This window comes from Uranotaenia lowii, chromosome 2, assembly GCF_029784155.1.
Source record: "Uranotaenia lowii strain MFRU-FL chromosome 2, ASM2978415v1, whole genome shotgun sequence".
NCBI lineage: Eukaryota > Metazoa > Arthropoda > Insecta > Diptera > Culicidae > Uranotaenia > Uranotaenia lowii.
Genome location: NC_073692.1, coordinates 363,944,738 through 363,964,282, shown reverse-complemented (window position 1 = coordinate 363,964,282; position 19,545 = coordinate 363,944,738). Strand labels below are relative to the sequence as shown.

The 19,545-nt window shown below is 38.0% G+C and overlaps 1 protein-coding gene and 1 long non-coding RNA gene across 2 annotated transcripts in view; both read left to right on the top strand.

Moving 5' to 3' along the window:
• Positions 1-19,545, top strand: part of LOC129744543 (transcription factor Dp-1) — a 44,262-nt gene that overhangs the window by 13,429 nt on the left and 11,288 nt on the right. Inside the window, exon 2 of the mRNA XM_055737120.1 lies at positions 731-858. Within this exon, the coding sequence (XP_055593095.1) occupies positions 731-858 (128 nt within the window). The remainder of the gene's footprint in view (positions 1-730; positions 859-19,545) is intronic.
• LOC129744544 (uncharacterized) lies at positions 8,924-9,611 on the top strand. The gene is made up of 2 exons (XR_008736942.1): positions 8,924-9,144; positions 9,201-9,611. It is a non-coding gene; the product is annotated as an uncharacterized LOC129744544 (long non-coding RNA).

The following is a 19,545-nucleotide window of genomic DNA, read 5'->3' as shown; positions in this document are numbered from 1 at the left end:
ATTTTTGAAGACTAATAATTTTCTTATCATAAGTCGAATTAAAATGCAGTCTTGGGATGAAATATTTGTGATAGTTTATGCTTTAAGAAAAACCGTTTTCAAAAGAAATCGGCCGAAGGGGAGCAAAGTTATTCATGAAAAACTGGATTTTCATGTTTCTAACGAACAAAATGTCTCAAAATCCCATACAAACATTAGGCTCGTTGAGATGTTCAAGAAATGGTAGAATAGATGGACACAACATTTTGATGAAAGAGATCGGTAACTGGTCTATACCTACTGATTTGCCTTATTTTTTGTAAGGTTTTGGTGATATTTCGGGAGTGGGAAGTCAAAAACGTTCGCTAACTCTTAATGAAATTCATTTTGGAGCTAGGGATGGTTAATTGGTTTGGAACATGAAGATCATAAGAATACTGCTAAAAAACTGTTTTTATTCTGATTTCCTCGGTTTTTGCCGCGAAATTTTCAGCATAGCGAGAGAATCGGAATAAAAACAGTTTTAAACAACAAAACCAACCAGTTGGATTTTCATCTTTCAACCATTCCCGATCGATTCTACCCTGTTACAAAATCCAGTTAAGTCGCATTGTTAAGTTATTGACGAAATAAGATTTTTCACGTTAATTTTCACTAGAAGTGTAAATGGGTCCTAATGTGTTAACAGTGAAATTAAAAAACCCTGAGATGTCAAATTTTGAAGCATTTTTTTTATTTTTACCCTCTTTAGGTCAGCAACAGATCCTGCAGGTGATGCAAACGGCTTCCACCACCGGCCGGCCGTTGACTTCAGCCAGCGTGAAAACGATCGTGAAGGAAGTGACCGGCCAGGACACCAGTGCAATTATCACCGGACAGGTAAGTGATTTATATTTTTTGATTCATCGTAAATGGTCTGTAAAATTATTATATTAACAGATCTATAAAATATTTTCTCAGTGGTTTTATTTTCCAATATTAATAGGCCTCTTGAAGAATTTTTTTATTATTTTTTTCTGGAATCTTGGCGAATAATATCGATTTTGAGTATATTTGAGATGCGTTTACGTGGATTTTGATTGGAGGTTTTTTAAGTTCGGAGATTGTTGCTTTTTTGTTTTTTTTCTTGATGTCACACTGTGATGCCCAAATGAGACCAAAAATGAGACCAAAATTAGCTGTCAAATGCGAAATGATAGAAATATGATGAGCTTTTAGAAAGCTTAGATCAAAATGAAATGCCAACTGATAGAATAATTTGGTATTTTAGATGGAACTTAAATTTCGGTGGTTCAAAACTTGTATAAACGGGATGTTAGATCATAATAAAGAAAGATATTAACAAACCGCTGCTATGCCCAAACAAGATCTAATCAAATAATGATAAATTTGAAACACCAACTCTTCTTAATATTAGAACACAAACTTCATGAATTGGCAGAAATAAGTTCTTTTCTCCGATAAAATGTCTGTCAAGGAAAAAAAGAGTACATTCCGTAATATTTCACAAAAAGAAGAGAACGCTTATTTTTCGAACAGAAAAGAGTACATGTACTCTTAAAATAGTACGTATGGTATCCCTATTAGGCTAAACCTTCCCCATGGAAATTTTTTTCAAGTAAAATTTTCAACCCAAGAAATGACTTTATTGAAGAATCGAGAAATTCCTTGATCCCAAAATGTTTTTAAAAATAAGTGTTAAAACATGTCAGAAAATTCGCTCGCCTCCGGCGGAATTTACTACTATATCACTGTCCCAGGACGACACTATATGACGTTCTCGAATTGAAACTAATTTTTAATTGAATATTTCGGATTGCAATTCAACAAACCTTTTATATTGAAGCTCAAAAACCCTACCTCGTCTTTAGAGTGGGTTTTATTAAAAAGTGTAACTGAACGAATTCTGAATTTGAAATCAACCATTTCTACTTCAAAATACATTCATCAAATACTAATTTAACAAATTAATATGCTGGTAGCCATGTGACAGGTATTTACTACTCACGATATTCAACAGAATCAACAAAATACAATCTCAAACCTGGTATCCATTACTTTTTGAAAAAATAAAAATTGAAGTTTGTTTAACTTGGGTTCCTGAATCCAAATATTCAATTAGTTTTTTTTATCTGCTTTTGTTTTGAAAATTTGCAAAGATCATTAAAAGAATCTCTTTACAGAGCTGTAGAACATAATAAATAATTTAAAAATAAAGGTTTGAAATCAATTATCAACTTCGCTCAAGACCGAAAGTAATTTTGACTTCTGCGAAAAAAATTTTCTTTTTGTTTACTGTTCCCCATAAAGTGAAATGGTAAGACGTTTTTTTGAACAAATTTTGGTACTTCACCGGAAAAATTATTGTGTTTGAAATTTTTTTCACGGAATTCAAAAATATTTTTAAGATTATTTCCAGATTCAAGAGTAGTTTTTTACAGTCTCGATATAGATTTATCTCATAAACGCTTATTTTTGTTAATCAGTAAACAAATGAAGATATCTCATTTTTTCGCTCTCCGCAAGTGTGCTACACTTACAAATCCAGTCGAATCTGGATAAGTGAGAATAAAAGGACTGAAATATTTTTCTCGCTCAACGAGGTTTCTAATTTAACCAGCTTTTATAAAGGGTTTGTACGGACGCAGGCTTCCGTTATTGTTGTCCCAGGAATTGGGTCCCAAACGGCGTCGAAGGATTCGGAATAGCAGGAACAACTTTGGTCATCAACTTGACCAGCGATGGCGGAGCAGAACAAAGGCCGATAAGCGAAGCGAAATTTTCGGTTGGAGACACGTCCGTTCGCGCGAATAGGTTTTGAAAAGTGATCTTTATTGAAGCATAAATACATACATGTCACTTACGAGCTATTGTTTGAATTCACGATTCACTTTTTCGTCAAGATTTTTCTCACTCTTAGAACTATATGGTGTGAGTGTGCAGTGTTGTCAATTCAATGTTTTGTGTTGTGTGTTGTGTGAAATTGTGTTCGGTGAAATTCATGTTTTATGTGTACTATTTACAAGATATTTCTTCCCTTATAACTATTTCACTTAACATTCGTATTTTATAGCGTTTTTTCGTATTTCGTTTGTAATTCATTGATGTCTTCGTATTTTATTGTAATTAATTGTTGTGGACCGCTGTTCGTTGTGACTGCGCCGGAACATGCCGCCCCCCTTGAAATGTCCATTTCAAAAGCACCTCGATTGGAAGGAACGGCTGTCGATTTCGATGTTCACGATGCGTACTGCGATGTAGACCAGGATGACTACTCGTCGTTGTCGTCGTCGGAACCAATCTCGATGTTCGGAGCCAAAAGTTGAGCAGCGGCCGGAAGTGTGGATGGAGCCTGAAGATCAACTGTGGGAGATGGTTGGGGAGTGCAGCTCGGAGCGGAAGGCTGACGCTCGGATTCCGTGACTGTGGAGGCTTCGCAATGTGGGAGCGGGCACATTTTGCGGATTGAGCAACGGCGGATTTGGTTTCCATCACACAGCACGTCTGCAACTCTGCCACACGCATCGTCGCCAACAATCGTCTTCAGGACTCGAGCGATAGGCCATTTCGTAGGAGGCAAGTTGTTGTCTTCGACCAGAACCATGTCACCGACGGCTAGATTCGGGTGTTTACCGGGCCATTTTTGGAGACGCTGTAGAGTGGGCAGGTATTCTACGTACCAGCGATCCCAAAGCGTTTGGAGAACACGCTGTTGGTCTTGCCAGCGGGACAGGTAATTGGAGGGTAGTGAGGTAAGGTTTGGTTCGGGAAGAGCAAGGATTGGACCACCGATTAGGAAATGGCCTGGAGTTAGGGCCTCGAGGTCTGTGGGATCGTTGGAACGGGGAGTAAGCGGCCGGGAGTTGAGGCACGCTTCGATTTGTGCGACCGTAGTGGTAATTTCCTCTTGCGTCTGAAGGACATCAAGAGTCACGCGATGTAGGTGATGTTTCACGGACTTGACGCAAGCTTCCCACAACCCTCCAAAGGTGGGTGAGCGTGGTGGGATGAAATGGAAAGCGATTCCCATTCGGGCTGTTGTTCTGGCAATCTCGGACTGATGCCGTTGCGACAGGAAGAGAACACGAAGTTCTTCCAGCTGGTTCTTGGCGCCGACGAAATTTGTGGCGTTGTCGCAGTAAATATCTGATGGACGTCGTCTCCGGGAGCAGAATCGTTTCAGTGCTGCGATGAAAGCGTCGGATGTGAGGCTCATTACCAGTTCGAGATGTGCGGCCTTGGTAACCATGCAAACGAAGACGCAAATATAGGATTTGATTGGGCCCTGTTTGCGAGGAGGTTTCAAGTACACTGGACCCATGAAATCAACTCCGGTACTGGTGAATGGAAGCGATGGTGTAACGCGTACAGCAGGAAGATGTGCCATAACTTGCTGAGCGAATCTCGGTTTGTTGCGGAAACAGATGATGCATTGGTGGACTGTATTACGGGCTTTATTTGGACCATCTATTGGCCAGTAACGACGACGAACTGCTGCCAATAGATGCGAAGGTCCAGCGTGAAACGTTTCTTCATGGGCGTCGAGGAAGATAAGATCCGTGATGAAATGCTTCTTCGGAATGAGGAATGGATATTTTCGGTCGAATGGAATTGGAGCGTTTTTGAGGCGACCTCCCACACGAATCAACTGTTCATTTTGGTCCATGAACGGGCGAAGTTTCAGCAACGGAGATTTCTGCGAAACGGTCGAGCCTTGCCGTAAACGTTTGTGATCTTCAGCGAACTCTTCGAGCTGCACGCATTGCAGAAGTGACAGCTCTGCCGAACGAATCTCGGAAGGTGCCAGAAATCCCACGGTGCGTGCATGTTCCAATAATTTACAGTTGTTCATGAAACGCTTGCAAAGGGCGATGATTCGAAGTAGGCGGTAGTAGCTATCAAAATAGCCCAACGTTTCTCGGGTCCAGGACTCTTGGTGAGTGCAAACTGCGGAAATAGGAACGGATTTCCTTTTCTCGGTGTCTACTTCTGGCGGCGGCTGGGTTTTCCAGGAATACGCGGACGCAGGCCAATGTTGAGGAGGACGAAGCAGCCATTTTGGACCATTCCACCGCAATTCATTGCCAACGATGGATTCTGGAGTCAAACCACGCGAAATCTGGTCAGCCGGATTGTCTTCAGTAGGCACATGCAGCCACGTAGCGGTCTCAGTTAACTGCTGAATCTGCGATACCCGATTGGCGACGAAGGAATTCCAATTCGATGGATCGCGCGAAATCCAGTGCAGTGTGATTGTAGAATCTGACCACAGAAACCGGGGACATTGGAGTTGAAGGCTCTCCAGCAGTTGATTCTGTAGATTAGCCAAACGAAGACTAGCACACAACTCCAGACGTGCGAGGGTAGGTCTACGCTTCTCAGTTGGGGCAACCCTGGATTTTGCTGTCATCAGGCGGACAGTGACTGCACACGATGCGGATATCGAACGAAGGTAGATGCAGGCACCGTATGCACTCAGCGAAGCATCAGCAAACCCATGAAGCTCTAAAGTGGCTAGCTTCTCCGTCAACACGAAGCGAGGAATCGAAAGCTGCGACAAAATCGGGAGCTGCGATGATATCTCCATCCACTGGTCGGAAATACTTGTGGGAACCGGATCATCCCAGCCTAACTGCATTTCCCAAAGGAGCTGGATCAGCATTTTCGCACGAACAATCACCGGACCAACTAACCCAAGCGGATCGAACAAGCTGCAGATATGCGACAGGATATTTCGCTTGGTCGAAGGGACGTCTGGCCATTCAGGAACTTTGAACAGAAGCTCATCGGAGGTAAGCTTCCAAAATAAGCCGAGTGCTTTGATTGGAGACGAACGATCAAGTTCCAAAACGGAGGCCTGTTCTCGAAGCTCTGCTGGAAACTGCTCAACTACTTCTGGAACATTGGATGCGTATTTACAGAGAGAAAAACCACAGGAATTCAGCATCAGAGACGTTTCTCGTATAGCTGTGACTGCTTCCTCCACTGTATCGAACCCACGCATAACGTCGTCAACGTAGAAACCTTGTTTGACTACGGGAACTGCTTTCGGAAAATTCTGGGCTTCATCGTCGGCTATTTGCTGCAGACATCGTGTTGCCAGGTACGGTGCGGTGGTGGTGCCATAGGTGACCGTCGTGAGCTCGTACGTACGAAGTGGTTCCGAAGAAGATTCACGCCAGAGAATCCGCTGATAAGCCCGATCTTCCTCTGCTACCCAGATTTGGCGGTACATTTTCGTCACGTCAGCTGTTACGACAACAGGATGCATCCGAAACCGTAGAATGATCGAAATCATGTCATCCTGAACAGTTGGACCCTTCAGCAGCAAGTCGTTGAGGCTAAAACCCGAAGTGGTTTTGCAGGAACCGTCGAACACTACTCGCAGCTTCGTAGAAGAACTGTCCGGCTTGAAAACAGCATGATGTGGCAAATAGAAATGGCGACCCGGAGCATCCTCGACAGCATCAACCAATTTCATATGTCCAAGCGCAAGATATTCGGACATAAACGAAGAATATTGTGCCTTGAGATCGGAATTCTGCTCAAGACGTTTTTCGAGGCAGTAGAATCGACGAGTGGCGATAGCACGCGAATTTCCCAGCTGACCGATAAGTTCCGGTTTTTTGGGCAGGCTAACGATGTAACGTCCGGAATCATCCCTGCGAGTTGTTGATTCGAAGTGGTTTTCACAAAGGCGCTCCTCAACTGACAACGTAGAATTTGTCTGGCACATTTCAAGTTCCCAAAATCTGCTAACGCTCTGCTCAAGATCGTGGAACGTCGACAGGTTACAATGGACCCGAACTTCATCAGCATTGGAACCGCTGTCGTGAAAACCGGATACGAGCCAACCAAACACCGAATTCTGGAGCATTGGTTTTCCGTCGCCAAGTTTGGAGTGACCGCTTCGCAAGAGCTCGAAGAAAACCCGTGCACCAATCACCATATCGATGGGACCACGCGTAGCAAACGATGGATCGGCGAGACGAATATTCTCCGGGATGGCCCAGTCGTTGACATCGATGGTGCAAGTTGGAAGATCGCTAGTCACTTTATCCATCACAATAAACTCCAGCGGAACTCGGAAGTTGTTGAACCGTGAGGCAACCGTAGCGACAGTCGAAAACAGCGACACTGCAGAAATATTTCCACCAATGCCAGCGATCTCTGTGTTACCAGGAGTCTTCCGCGAATTTAGAAGACGACGAAACCTTTCAGTCATGAGATTCGGCTGCGAAGCGCTATCAAGCAGAACTCGAGCGAGGAACGAAGTACCCTTTGGACCGAGGACTTTGACAACAGCAGTGGCGAGAAATACTTGGTTCGAAGGGGAGAGGTCGAGACGTTTGGTCCCCGAGTGCGTATTGGCGGAGAGGCTGAGAGGAACAGGAACAGGAAGCGAACTATCGACACCAGCGAAATTGGAAACGGAAGGCTGCTTCGGAACTTGATTTGTGCCGGATCCTCTTGCTTTATCCACATCTGGATTGTGTAGTAGCCTGTGATGCTTGGTTCCACATACTCGGCAGGCTCCGTACTTGCAGGTAGCGAACGAATGCTTTCCAAAGAGGCAGTTGACACACAATCCAGATTTTTTCACGATCGCAGCACGTTGAGTAACCGGCATGTGTTTGAACTGCTCGCAGAAATACAAACGATGTCCCTTCCCGCACGCCGCACAGTTGTCGTTGGATTTGACCTCGGTAGCAGCATTCACGCTCTGGAGATTGGGTCTGGAGTCACGCACTGGTCGATCGGACTGCAACGTCTCTAGCTCCATCACGTACTCACGGATAAACTTGATCAGCTCGTCGTACGTCGGCATCTTTTTTTTATCCGCTGCTCGCTGCCACTCGCGAAGCGTGTTGTGATCCAGCCGCGCTGACACCATATGCACCAGAAGTGAACTCCAGCCTTTCGTGTTCTCGCCCAGCTTCTCCAAAACTCCTAAGTTGTTCTCGAAGTCGCCGACCAAATTTGTCAGCTCACGAGGACACTCCTTGCGCACCTTTTCAACTTTAAACAATGCCTCAATGTGACTGCGTACCAGGATGTTCAAGTTCTGGTACCGATCAGTCAACATTTTCAGCGCCACCGAATAGTTGTTACCCGTGACAGACATTTTCTCAACCAGTTTCAGTGCCTCTCCTCGAAGAGTCGACTTGAGGTAGTGAAACTTCTGCACATCTGACAAGTCTGCATTGTTGTGCACTAGCGAATCGAACGTGTCGTAGTAAGAAAACCACCGTAAAATACTGCCACTGAATTCCGGCAGTTTAATATCCGGCAACTTCAGGGCCCGAAAAGAATGACCCGATGAACCTGTCATTGGTGCTGGCGTGCGGGGTACCTCTAGCGATGCGTAAAACGCTTTAAGCGTGAAGTAATCCTCCTCAAAAGCAGCCATATCCTTCGCGAAATCTATCTCAGTGTTTTCCTCCTCCTCAAGGCTCTCAAGATTCAATGAGGCTTGGCAAAATTTCTTGTAATTGCTCTCAAGAGCATTTTTTCGAGCTAAAGCTTGCTCAACTTGCGTATCTGGGTCGAAATTTTGCATGAAATTCATGGCTCGTTCCATTGAATCTCGAGCCTGGCGATAAATCACCAAGTTTTTCTTAAACTCCACTTCTTTCTTCATCGCTTAGCGGAAAAAATTCAAAAAAAACCGCAAAATACCGAAAAAATATTTTTTTTTTTGTTTTCAATTAATTTCCAGTGGTACTGAGAGGGTTAAATTTCCCAAAAAATCGATAATCGCAATCGATTCGCAAAAAATCAAAAATAAAAAAACTTTCAAAAATATTTTTGAATTAGGCACTTTTTGTGCTACTGGGACTTGAAGGGTTAATAATCAGCTCCAAATTGATCTGCTATGGCCTACAGCAATGGCCGACGAACAATATTCGATAATAAAAAATATCCGAAACATGCACCAATTGTGCTAACTTTTCACTTGGAACCGTTTCCGGCGAAAGAATAGTGGGCATATGACTTACCAGACCGGTCCAACCTACGGTTTGTTGATGTTGACAAATCGGAAAAAAATCACCCGGGAAGTTTCCGAAAAATTCCAACTCGATCCGTTCAACGTCGATTATCGTGTAAAAGCCTCAATTACGCACTCGGGACCGATGACCAACCCCCCTGGAAGTCGAAAAAAGCGTAAGTAATTGTGTATACGAAATTACCACAAGTACTGAAACGATGATTCCTTTCAGGATAGCTGGTTGTTCCGCGGTGATTGATTGCTGCTGCTGCTGGTACTTATGAGCAAATTAATTGCTTCTGCTGCTGCTGATCGAAGTGCACTTTCTGCTGCTGATGCTGGTGGTGAATGCCGAAAATGATTCCCCAGGCCTGGCAGGTACGTGCGCGATTCAATCCGGGATGAAGGACCATGTACGGACGCAGGCTTCCGTTATTGTTGTCCCAGGAATTGGGTCCCAAACGGCGTCGAAGGATTCGGAATAGCAGGAACAACTTTGGTCATCAACTTGACCAGCGATGGCGGAGCAGAACAAAGGCCGATAAGCGAAGCGAAATTTTCGGTTGGAGACACGTCCGTTCGCGCGAATAGGTTTTGAAAAGTGATCTTTATTGAAGCATAAATACATACATGTCACTTACGAGCTATTGTTTGAATTCACGATTCACTTTTTCGTCAAGATTTTTCTCACTCTTAGAACTATATGGTGTGAGTGTGCAGTGTTGTCAATTCAATGTTTTGTGTTGTGTGTTGTGTGAAATTGTGTTCGGTGAAATTCATGTTTTATGTGTACTATTTACAAGATATTTCTTCCCTTATAACTATTTCACTTAACATTCGTATTTTATAGCGTTTTTTCGTATTTCGTTTGTAATTCATTGATGTCTTCGTATTTTATTGTAATTAATTGTTGTGGACCGCTGTTCGTTGTGACTGCGCCGGAACAGGGTTAGCAACTGCATTAAAGTGATCGCTGGACGCTAGAATATATGTCTTATGTTAAAAATTGTATCGAAATCAAGCTCCTGTTGAAATCTAAGGTCTTTACCCTGATACAAAATAATATCTTACATTCCAACGATAAAAGTTCAGCCCTGTTTTAATATAACTGCATTCAGAAAACAACTAACTATCTTCCTGCAATCTGATGATTTTAAGTATTTTAAGGCAAATCCCTATTCAAGTTGAAAAGCTGATTATATATATTCAGGTTTGCTGGCGATTTTACGTTTTCAAATTCCAAAGTTTTGCCCGCTTTTTTCCCGGTTATAAATGATATTTCTCCAATTTATTTTACTCATTTTTTAATAGAAAATCATGGTGAATACAAAAATTCAATGTAAAGGGCCTCAAATTTCCAACAATTGTATTCTAAAACTTGTTAACCGGTTAGAAATTATGACAAATACTTCGTCGTCTTTTAACACGTAGTCTTTTCGTATCAAATTAACAGGTTTTCAAGATTTCTAATACGATTCTAGCAAAGTTGGCATCTATTCGTTGTTTTGCTCCACAATTTCAATAATTTTGCTAAAACAATTCCGGTTAAATTGATCTTGAAATCATAATGTAGTACTTTTCAGCCACTGCGAAAATATTTTTTAAAGAGTTTTAGAAAAAAAAAATTGTTTAGTTTGCGTAGAAATATGTAAAAAAATACATTGAAATATAATATAATATTAGTTACTTTTCAATGTTCCTTTCGGCGAAATAGTCTTTGATTTCTTTCTTTGAATCATTTTAAAAAGATTCCACTCACTTGATGTCGAATTATACACACTAGTTTTCGAAGGAAGGCCAGTAAGAAGAAAGAAATGTCTTCCTGAGCGAAAAACTATCAAATGCAATCAAATATCGTAAAACGATTCAACTTAATGTAGAATTCACGATATTTTTTTCCAAAAGTATGTTTTTTTCTGATAACTGCATTTAGAAGTTCAAAAATGATCAAATTTTAGTCTTAGAAAGTAGTTTGGTGAGCAAAACATATTCTGTATGGGACTGTCATGCGAGTACGGTCTCAAATACGCTCGCATAACAGTCCCATAACGAATAAAAATGGTGCTTCCGACCTTACCAATGGCCTTATTTCGTAAATTTCAGATCTTACGATTTTGCATGACAACCTAGGACACATTCCATCAAACGATTTTCGTTTATGCTGAAAATTGTGGTCACAATTTAAAAATATTGTCCAAAACAGAAAAAGCTGATTTTCTCGTTTGCTTATTTTTGCATATGGGACTGTTATGAAAGTAGCGACAGTAAAGGGCTTTCGTATTTTTTTTTATCGAAGCATTTGGAGTCGTTCAACTAAGCGTGTGCCGCTAGTGTGAAAAGCTAATCAAATAATGATACATTAAAATAATCCAAAGATTAGTAACAAATTAATTTGTCGTGAAAAAAATACTAGGGCAAAAAGTGGGGAATATAGCTAAAGATTTCTTTAATGGGATTCTGAATTGGGATTTTTTTTTCTCGATGTGATGTTCAACGAATTTCGTTTGACATCGAAATCTTTGAGCGTCACAACGAAATTCCTTGTGCTGCTGAATTGATAACTATTACGGTGAGTGTCAATTTCAAATGATCATCTGAAAACTTGCAAGTCTGTACGTATCCCAAGTAGCAATATTTGATTTATAAGACTCTTCAGGCCTCTTATGAAACTTAAACATGGTCTTAAAGTCGGTTATAAAACCTGAACTGTTGTATGTCTTGTAGTAACTGCCATGCGAGACCCAATGGCTGCGCTTTCGGTGGTGGATGTTCTTTGTGTTGTGAAAAGTCCATTTTTTGTGCGATTCTGAAAAGAAAAGCACTGAAATGTAGTGTGCTTGACGTACTTCAAGGAAAAATTTTAACATTGTGGAATTTTCAAGTAACCTTTAAACATTAACCCTCATCCGCATTAGGGTGTCATTTTGACACCATTGCAAGTTTGAAGGCTTGTAACTTTTTTCAGAAGCTTCAAAATACAAAAATTTCTTCGGGGACCCTAAATGAATTCAAAAGTTCTTCAATATTGGATGTTTACTTTTTTTATGGACGAACCCTGGAAGCCTGCACAAAAAAACTCCCTTTTCCGACTTTTGGTGTCATTTTGACACCACAACAGTAAAATCTATTTAAGTCGTTTGAATTATTATGAACTTCATATAAAACTTATATCAATAGAAACCTTGTAATGTCAGTGAAATATGTTTAGAACATTATATATAGCTAAAGTTACAAGTTTTCTCGTTATTCAGCATGAAAGAAAAAAAATCCGAAAAAACATGCCTCACGAAAACTGCTGTAGTTCATATGTTACACGTTCAAAAAAATATTTGCCTTATGCATATGAAAGCTGAAGGTAATGCCTACATCATGAAGACAAGAAATATTTTTTAAAATTTTTTTTAATGAAATGGTCACAGAAAGTTCAAAAAAGTGGTCAAAAAACCCTACTTTTCATTCGATTGCTAGTAAATACTGTTTGAGCGATGGTAGAGTTTTGAAAAAAATATGACTACAAAATGCATAAAATTCCAACATTTTGCTGCCTTTAGATTTTTGATGCAACAAAAATTGAATTTACTGGAATTTTTCAAAGTTCACTACTTTGCGCGATTTTTTAAAAAAATTGAAATTTCATCTGTTTTTGTGGTCCACCGTCAGGTTGTACCCGGATTATCAGTGCTTTTACTTTGTTTGGACCAACTAAGAGTATATTCATTGGAAAGCACATTTAATCTTCATTCTAGTGAGGTGCTGCAATTCACGCTGTGAGATTTCACAAAAATATGAAAATTATAAACGTAAAATCATTCCTGAATTTTTAGAACTACAAGCAGCCGTCCAGCAAAACGTGTTTGTTTGCTCTCCGAGTAGGTACGGTGGGTGGTGATTCGGGCAGAGAGCGAAGCCGACAAACGAAATAATGATGCGTGTCGTGAATAGCAAATGCAAACTACTCTCAATAGAATATTTTCAACCAAGAAATGTACGACACGCATCATTATTTCGTTTGTCGGCTTCGCTCTCTGCCCGAATCACCACCCACCGTACCTACTCGGAGAGCAAACAAACACGTTTTGCTGGACGGCTGCTTGTAGTTCTAAAAATTCAGGAATGATTTTACGTTTATAATTTTCATATTTTTGTGAAATCTCACAGCGTGAATTGCAGCACCTCACTAGAATGAAGATTAAATGTGCTTTCCAATGAATATACTCTTGCTTTGTCCAAACAAAGTAAAAGCACTGATAATCCGGGTACAACCTGACGGTGGACCACAAAAACAGATGAAATTTCAATTTGTAAAAAAATCGCGCGAAGTAGTGAACTTTGAAAAATTCCAGTAAATTCAATTTTTGTTGCATCAAAAATCTAAAGACAGCAAAATGTTGGAATTTTAATGCATTTTGTAGTCATATTTTTTTCAAAACTTTACCATCGCTCAAACAGTATTTACTAGCAATCGAATGAAAAGTAGGTTTTTTAGACCACTTTTTTGAACTTTTTGTGACCATTTCATTAAAAAAAATTTAAAAAAATATTTCTTGTCTTCATGATGTAGGCATTAACTTCAGCTTTCATATGCATAAGGCAAATATTTTTTTGAACGTGTAACATATGAACAACAGCAGTTTTCGTGAGGCATGTTTTTTCGGATTTTTTTTCTTTCATGCTGAATAACGAGAAAACTTGTAACTTTAGCTATATATAATTTTCTAAACATATTTCACTGACATTACAAGGTTTCTTTTGATGTAAGTTTTGTTTAAATTGGTCTAATACGCCAAAAGTTATAACGATTTGAGCTTGTGGTGTCAAATTGACACCACAAGTGCTGATTAGGGTAATGAAATCTAATGCGGATGAGGGTTAAGAAATGGCTCTAACTTGGCATTATAGTCGGATATAGAACATGCCTTTCAGTGCTAAGTAGCTCTAAAGGGCTAATAAAAAAAATCCACTTCTGGCGTGTATTTCGGTTTTCTATGGCCTACACAGCAAGAAAAATTCGTGTAAATTTAGATTGAAAACGATGCACGAAAACGGAACATCGATTTCGATGTAAAATTCTATCACGGTTTATTTTTTTCCAGGATGTAATTTTTGAGGCGTGTAAATTTAGATCGAAATCAATGCACGAGATCGGATCACAGAAGCCGTCGTGTAAAAATACACAGGGATGTAAATTTTTAAATTTATTATCGTAAATATGGATATTTTTGCTAAATATTCAGGTTTTTGCTTTTGTCTTTGAATGAATACACCCATATGTATTATTTTTAATTCACATTTATTTACATAACTGAAAATTAAAACACCATCACGGAAAGCGTCAAGCTGGAATTGTTGTTGCATCAGAATTCCCAGCACGGGGATGTTTTTACTGCAGTTCAGCGTCATCAGTATCCTCGAATGGTTCCGGAAAATCATGATCTTTCGCTTAGCACTTGGACACTTGAATTGATCTGACAAAAGTTTCTCCGGATAATAGCTGTCCGGATATCAGCCTCTGCGAAAAAATCTGACCTTGCTGTAATGGAGAAAAAACTAGTCAGTTTCAACCGTATTCTTCATTTCACGTATACTTACGACTTTAAAAGACTCTATAGAAGTGCTGCTGTAGGTAGCTACGCCTTTGATCGACTCGTTTCCGAATAATTTTTCGACTTGTTTACTTTGTTTACATTCAATTAATCAAACAGATCTAACTTTACACTGTTTGTGACATAAATTTCATTGACCGGTTGATTTTTGCATGACGCAATGTAAAATAACATCAAAACAGTTTATTTCTATCCTATTTTTGAAAAAAGTCTAATATTACATCAAAAAGAGTTTAAAATTACATCTTTTTGCAATTATACTCAAGAAAAAATAGATCACTCGTTTTTTAGATTCCGTGTACTTTTAGAAATTTTTTGCTGTGTATGGGGAAATGTCAAAATACTTTGCCAGTGGGTACAACCCACTGGATAGATAAAATAAAAATAAAATATATTTCTGTTTTCTGTCTGTCATTTTATACGGCGTATAAGCACTGAAATGGTGTTATGAATCCTTTATTTGGCTTATTCGCGATTTCGAAGCTAATTTTTGACAGCTCGTGTGTGTGCAAAAAAATGTAAACAAACGGGTGGAAATACTAGCTTCTAATAAATCATTATTTTCTTTGATTTGGTTAGGATTTTCAAAATATGACGGATACAGATTTGGAGTAGAAGGTTCAGAGATTATTGTGAGCTATAGGAGAAAATGTGTATGTACCGTGAAGCATCGCAAATCGACATCAAAAAAGGTCAATTTTTTACTACTCCAAAAACTATTCTGAGTATTTCACATATTTTTGAATGAAAACTCGAGCCAAATGCACATTTTCAATTGCAGTTTGTTAAAAGAGTAGTCAATTAACGTTCCTTTAAAATTTGGGAAAGACCCAACAATTGGTAAGGTAGAATTTTTTATTCGAAAAAACATAAATTTTTGCTATTTTCTATTAAGCCTAGTCCACATTAGGCAACATTAACTACGATTTTTGTTATGAGACGAACTTATTTGTTGTCTGTTGTTGTTGTTGGAAACCTGAGACGGTCTCAGTGTCTCCCGAAGAAAATGGGAGACCGTCTCGAGACGAATCGTCTCCTAGTGTGGACTAGGCTTTAGGTTTCCTTCTGCAGCTGCATAGAATCAGGCGTAATAATTTTAAAGCCGGAAAGCGGATTTTTATATTTGATGGTGGTTGACATGAAAAAAAAAATTATATCCTTGGATTACTACACAATTCAAGTTTACTTAAATGCTTTTCAATTGCCATCGTTCAAGGGTTATAAAATGTTTTGTATTTTTATCGGACCTCATGATCTCATTTTTTTTTTGGAAAATTTTTTTGAAAATTATATTTATACAACCACTAGCCGTAGAAAATTTTAAATTAAAACTTAACATTTTATACTGTCTTAGGCTGAAACTATTTAAATTTTTATATAACGTATTTATTAAATGCAACAACTAAACCAAATCCAATAGTTATAGTTTAAAGTAACAACGAGAAAATCGTTCTTTTATATAGACCAACGAGAATCGCATAAAGTTTAATATGAAGATATGATAAAAAATATAGATTATTGGCAAAAATTAAAAGTTAAGAAAATGGACGAAAAGATTGATTCACATAGGGGCGGTTCAGATACCACATGGACAGAAAAATGAGATTTTTGACCCCATCCTCCCCCTCCGTGGACATTTGGCAAACCCCTGCCTCCCTCCCCGTATGTCCACGTGGACAGATTTGAAATTGTTTTTTTTAATCTAATTTGTAATAATTATAATTATTATTAATTTCAAAATTATCATATTTATAGCTTGCTTTAAAGTGGCTACTATAGTTGCTTAAACTTAAACTGGTAAGCTTTGCAATTTTAAGATTTTGATTAAAACATTTAATCAATTAACACCTTTAGAAAATGTTTTGAAAGTAAGTATGTCCACGTGGACACTACCCAAACCCTTACCCCCCTCTCCGTGGACATTTTCATACCCCCTCCTCCCCCCTAAGTTGTCCAGGTGGTATCTGAACGGCCCCATGTTAGTTTTCTCTGACCGACTGACTTTTTTAAAATGGAACTATCAGATAGAATTGACTCTCCTACCAGGCTAATTTATTTAAATTTACTTCAAAACAAACTCCAATTTTTCAAAGGAGTGTTTTTTTTTTCAAAATAATTTGGATTTATGAAAACTTAACTCGAAGCAATGTAAAGTTGTCTATAATTTACCGTTCACCCAGAATGTTGCTCACGCTACATCGTACTACCCCAGATGGCAGCAGCGCAGCTTCGAAAGAGCGGATAACAGTGCTTATTGGTTTGCTGGGTTTTTTATCCTTAAGTGATATGGGAAAAGTATGGCCATTTCGATGTATCAATGGCCGCGCACGCCTATGTTTCTTGTTTAGATCGCCCCGCTAAAGTGTACAAAAATTAAACCAAATTAAAAATAGAGCTTCTTTATTGACAACAACAAAAAAACGGAAAATCTAAAAAAAAATCCTGAGATTAAAAAACAACGTAATTTTTTATTCTCTCTGCCAAGCGATAAGTGAATAGTGTGGAAATCAGAAAATGTGGACTATTAAAATACTAGTTCATGATTTTTGGAGATAATTATGATCAAAGTTGAAAATGTGCAGCCATTGGTACTGCGCGACCATTGTGTCTCGCAAGATACTTTACCTCCACATGACTGACTCTGCATTTTCACGAAATTCAAATTTAGCTAAAAATAATAACAATACCAAAAATACACAATATAGAAGGAAATTGATTTCTAACATAATTTCCTTACAAATAATTTTCACACGAACTCAAAAAATAACAAATTTGAGTGATAAAATGATAAATCTTTTTAAAACAAATCACAATGAAAGTTTCATATCAATGATGTTTTCTGTCAGTCATTGATAAATTATTCAAAATAATGTTCCTTACCCTGAAGTAGAAATTTGCTTCAAAATTATTTCTCAGCAGTTCAGCAGTTTCAAAGTTTTCAAATTTGAAATATGTAATTATTTCCAAAACACAGATTTAAAAAAAAATCTAAATTCGAATAATGTCCAATATATAAATGTCAGATCAGGTAAAAAATTAACCACTGATTGATAGTTAGGAAAATGATAATAATTGATATTTATTACTCATCTTAATTTACATTTCTTCTCTTCATTTTCAACTCAAGAGTTGATGTGTTTCGAATATGAAAAAAAAATTATCGCGATTTGAAATTTTAATTTTGGATTAGGAAAAAGATAAAGGTTTTTGTTTTAAAACACATAAATTCAAAATTGAAAAACATAGACAAACCTATTAAAAGTATTTGTAAAAATTTGATTAGCTTGACTTTAAAATTCGGTAATTTTTTTTGAAAATTGGAAAAAACTGTACTATGAAATTCGGTAAATTCATTTGAAAATTATAACAATATATTTATTATGATTTAAAAGATAATATTAAGAAATATTTTTTTTTTTTCAATAATCACGTCTTACCATTATTTAAACTTATTTAAGAAATTTCATTGATAACTCAAGAGAAAAGGATTTTAGTGCTTATATTTTAATGATTGATTTGGTAGATTTTAGCGTCCTGAACTCGAATCTTTTGTTTAATTTAGACTATCACATTTTTTTTTAAATGTGTCATTTTTAGGTGAAACTATTAAACCTACATTTGAAAAAAAATTTGAAGAAAAATAGCATATTTAGATTTTGGGCACTCAAGTTAAACAAAATTACTTTTTTAAATTCATTGCATCTTGGAAAAATGTAGATTTTGTGACCTTGTGTTATTGATCAAAACCTTTTCAAAACTTATGTTGAGGAAGAACAAGAAATACAAAATGAAATTAAGACTGAAATTGGTTTCTTGAAGAATATTTCATATCAGCACAACATTTTTAGAGACGGTAAACGATTTTATTAAAACTGAATTAAAGTTATAAGATTTTTGATTTGTTTTTCTGCTAATTCTGTTGAACATTGTGCCTATTGCATGGTTTCCAACTTTTTGATTCATAAAATTAGTATTCGATGAATAAATGATTACTAGTTACACACTTCTTAATAAAAACCCATTCTAAAGACGAAGTAGGGTTTTTGTATGTCAAGTTAGGAGTTTCAATACAAAAAGTTTATTGAATGGTAAATCGAAGTTTAAAATGAAAATTAGTTTTAAACCGTGAACGTGATAAAGTGTCGTAGAATGAAATGTTTCAAGTCAAGGGACTAAATTCCGGAGGCGAGCCAAATTTTTGACTCCTTGCTAACACTTATTTATCATCAAGTTACTTTCCAAAACTATGGTAAAATTTTACTTGGGAAAAATCTTCATGGGGGGGGGAGGGGTTAAACCCCTAACCCCCCCCCCCCTCCCCCCCCCCCCGTTCGCACGGCCTTGACATACGTTGTCTTCACTTTGGTAGGCAAATGCTGTTTTTTTCGAATGTTATTCGATGATTTTATGATGTTTATGAAATGCATAACAAAGTTTGTTTAGAAATATATAAACAAAAATGTTTGCTTCTTACCCCCGAGAGGCTTACCATTTTTCAAATGTGCCCATGTCAATTTGTTAGGTAAAATTGTCAACAACGGTCCGCCGATGATTTTCCTGAATAAATTCAGGTCGTCATCGGCACAAAGGTAAAAGAGTGTGTCGGAGTGAAACGTGCTACACAAGTTATCCGCGAAATTATTAACAGAAGAGGTGCGAGGTGACTCCCTTACGGTACTCATGTGGTGAATCAAATGTCGCTGTGTGGTTGACCAAGCTAGAAAATCTAGCCAATCCGTTTTTTTTTAATGAGTAGGATGTTAGTTAAAGTCTATTTAGGAACAGAATTGAAAACTAAAATTCATAACGAAAACTTAGCATAGCAACTAAACATACATTTTAATGAAAATTATTTTTCTAGAAAGTGAAATTTTAAATAAAAGCTTAAAAGGTTTGTCTAAAGTCTATAGTTTGTTGATGGTATGACTTTAGCATAATGGGTTATGTGAATACACACATCGATATCTTATACAA